This window comes from Etheostoma spectabile, chromosome 19 (genome assembly GCF_008692095.1).
Source record: "Etheostoma spectabile isolate EspeVRDwgs_2016 chromosome 19, UIUC_Espe_1.0, whole genome shotgun sequence".
NCBI lineage: Eukaryota > Metazoa > Chordata > Actinopteri > Perciformes > Percidae > Etheostoma > Etheostoma spectabile.
Genome location: NC_045751.1, coordinates 13,458,293 through 13,459,120, shown reverse-complemented (window position 1 = coordinate 13,459,120; position 828 = coordinate 13,458,293). Strand labels below are relative to the sequence as shown.

The following is an 828-nucleotide window of genomic DNA, read 5'->3' as shown; positions in this document are numbered from 1 at the left end:
CGTGGGACTGCAGGGCCAGGGATCGAAACACCAACCTTCTGATTGGCAGGCAACCGCTCTACCACTGAGCCACACCCGCCCCAATACCGAAGCAGGCTGACACCGAAGCCACGTTCAGTTGCATATTTTTCCAGAGAAAAAGCCAAGCAAACCCTTTAGTGATCGAAGCTTTACGTAAACAAATGTTCAATTCAATCAAATGTTTTTTTTTTATATTCCATGTACTTCTGACAGTAGAATAAGCCATTATAAACCAGGCCTAGTCATGTAAACAATCTCATAATCTTGTTTGAGTTGTTTAAAATTGCCAAGTACAATTATTTTGTTGCTCCAATAACAGACTAATAAACAAACCACGGTGATTCCTCTTTTTTTCCATCTGTATATAACATTGACATTTCAGGTGTTTTATTACCTCATCCTGCTCACAGAAATCGACACAGAGGACCTTGGGATTGCTTGGAGGCCATTTGAATCCGTGGAGGGCAGCTCTGGTGGCGACAGCCTCCTCTGTTGTAGAGTACTGTGAGGACAGGAGAGAAGGATGAAAATAACCCTTTTTATGTGTAGTTATTAAAGCTAGACCAATATATCATGGCCATAACTTCAACAAATCCAAAACCGAAAAGGAATGATATAGAAAAAAGTCCATTGTCCAGCTGCTACATTCTGGCCCCTTCTCCTGTTTGAGCACGAGTGATCGGCAGAAGATCAAAGCGATGACTCTCGTCACGGATTTGTCAAATCATCTCAAGAGAGAGAGTAAGTGTTACTGCTGCAAACTACGGCCTTTTTTACAAGGCTGATAAATGTCCTGAGTGCTGTCAT

General features: G+C 42.1%; 1 protein-coding gene across 5 annotated transcripts in view; it reads right to left on the bottom strand.

The window, feature by feature from the left end:
* The window catches only part of acin1b (apoptotic chromatin condensation inducer 1b), a 26,858-nt gene that overhangs the window by 3,896 nt on the left and 22,134 nt on the right, over nucleotides 1-828 (bottom strand). For all 5 annotated transcript variants that reach the window (XM_032544087.1, XM_032544088.1, XM_032544091.1 and 2 more), the window contains one exon: nucleotides 416-523. In XM_032544087.1, coding sequence (XP_032399978.1) covers nucleotides 416-523 — 108 coding nt within the window. The remainder of the gene's footprint in view (nucleotides 1-415; nucleotides 524-828) is intronic.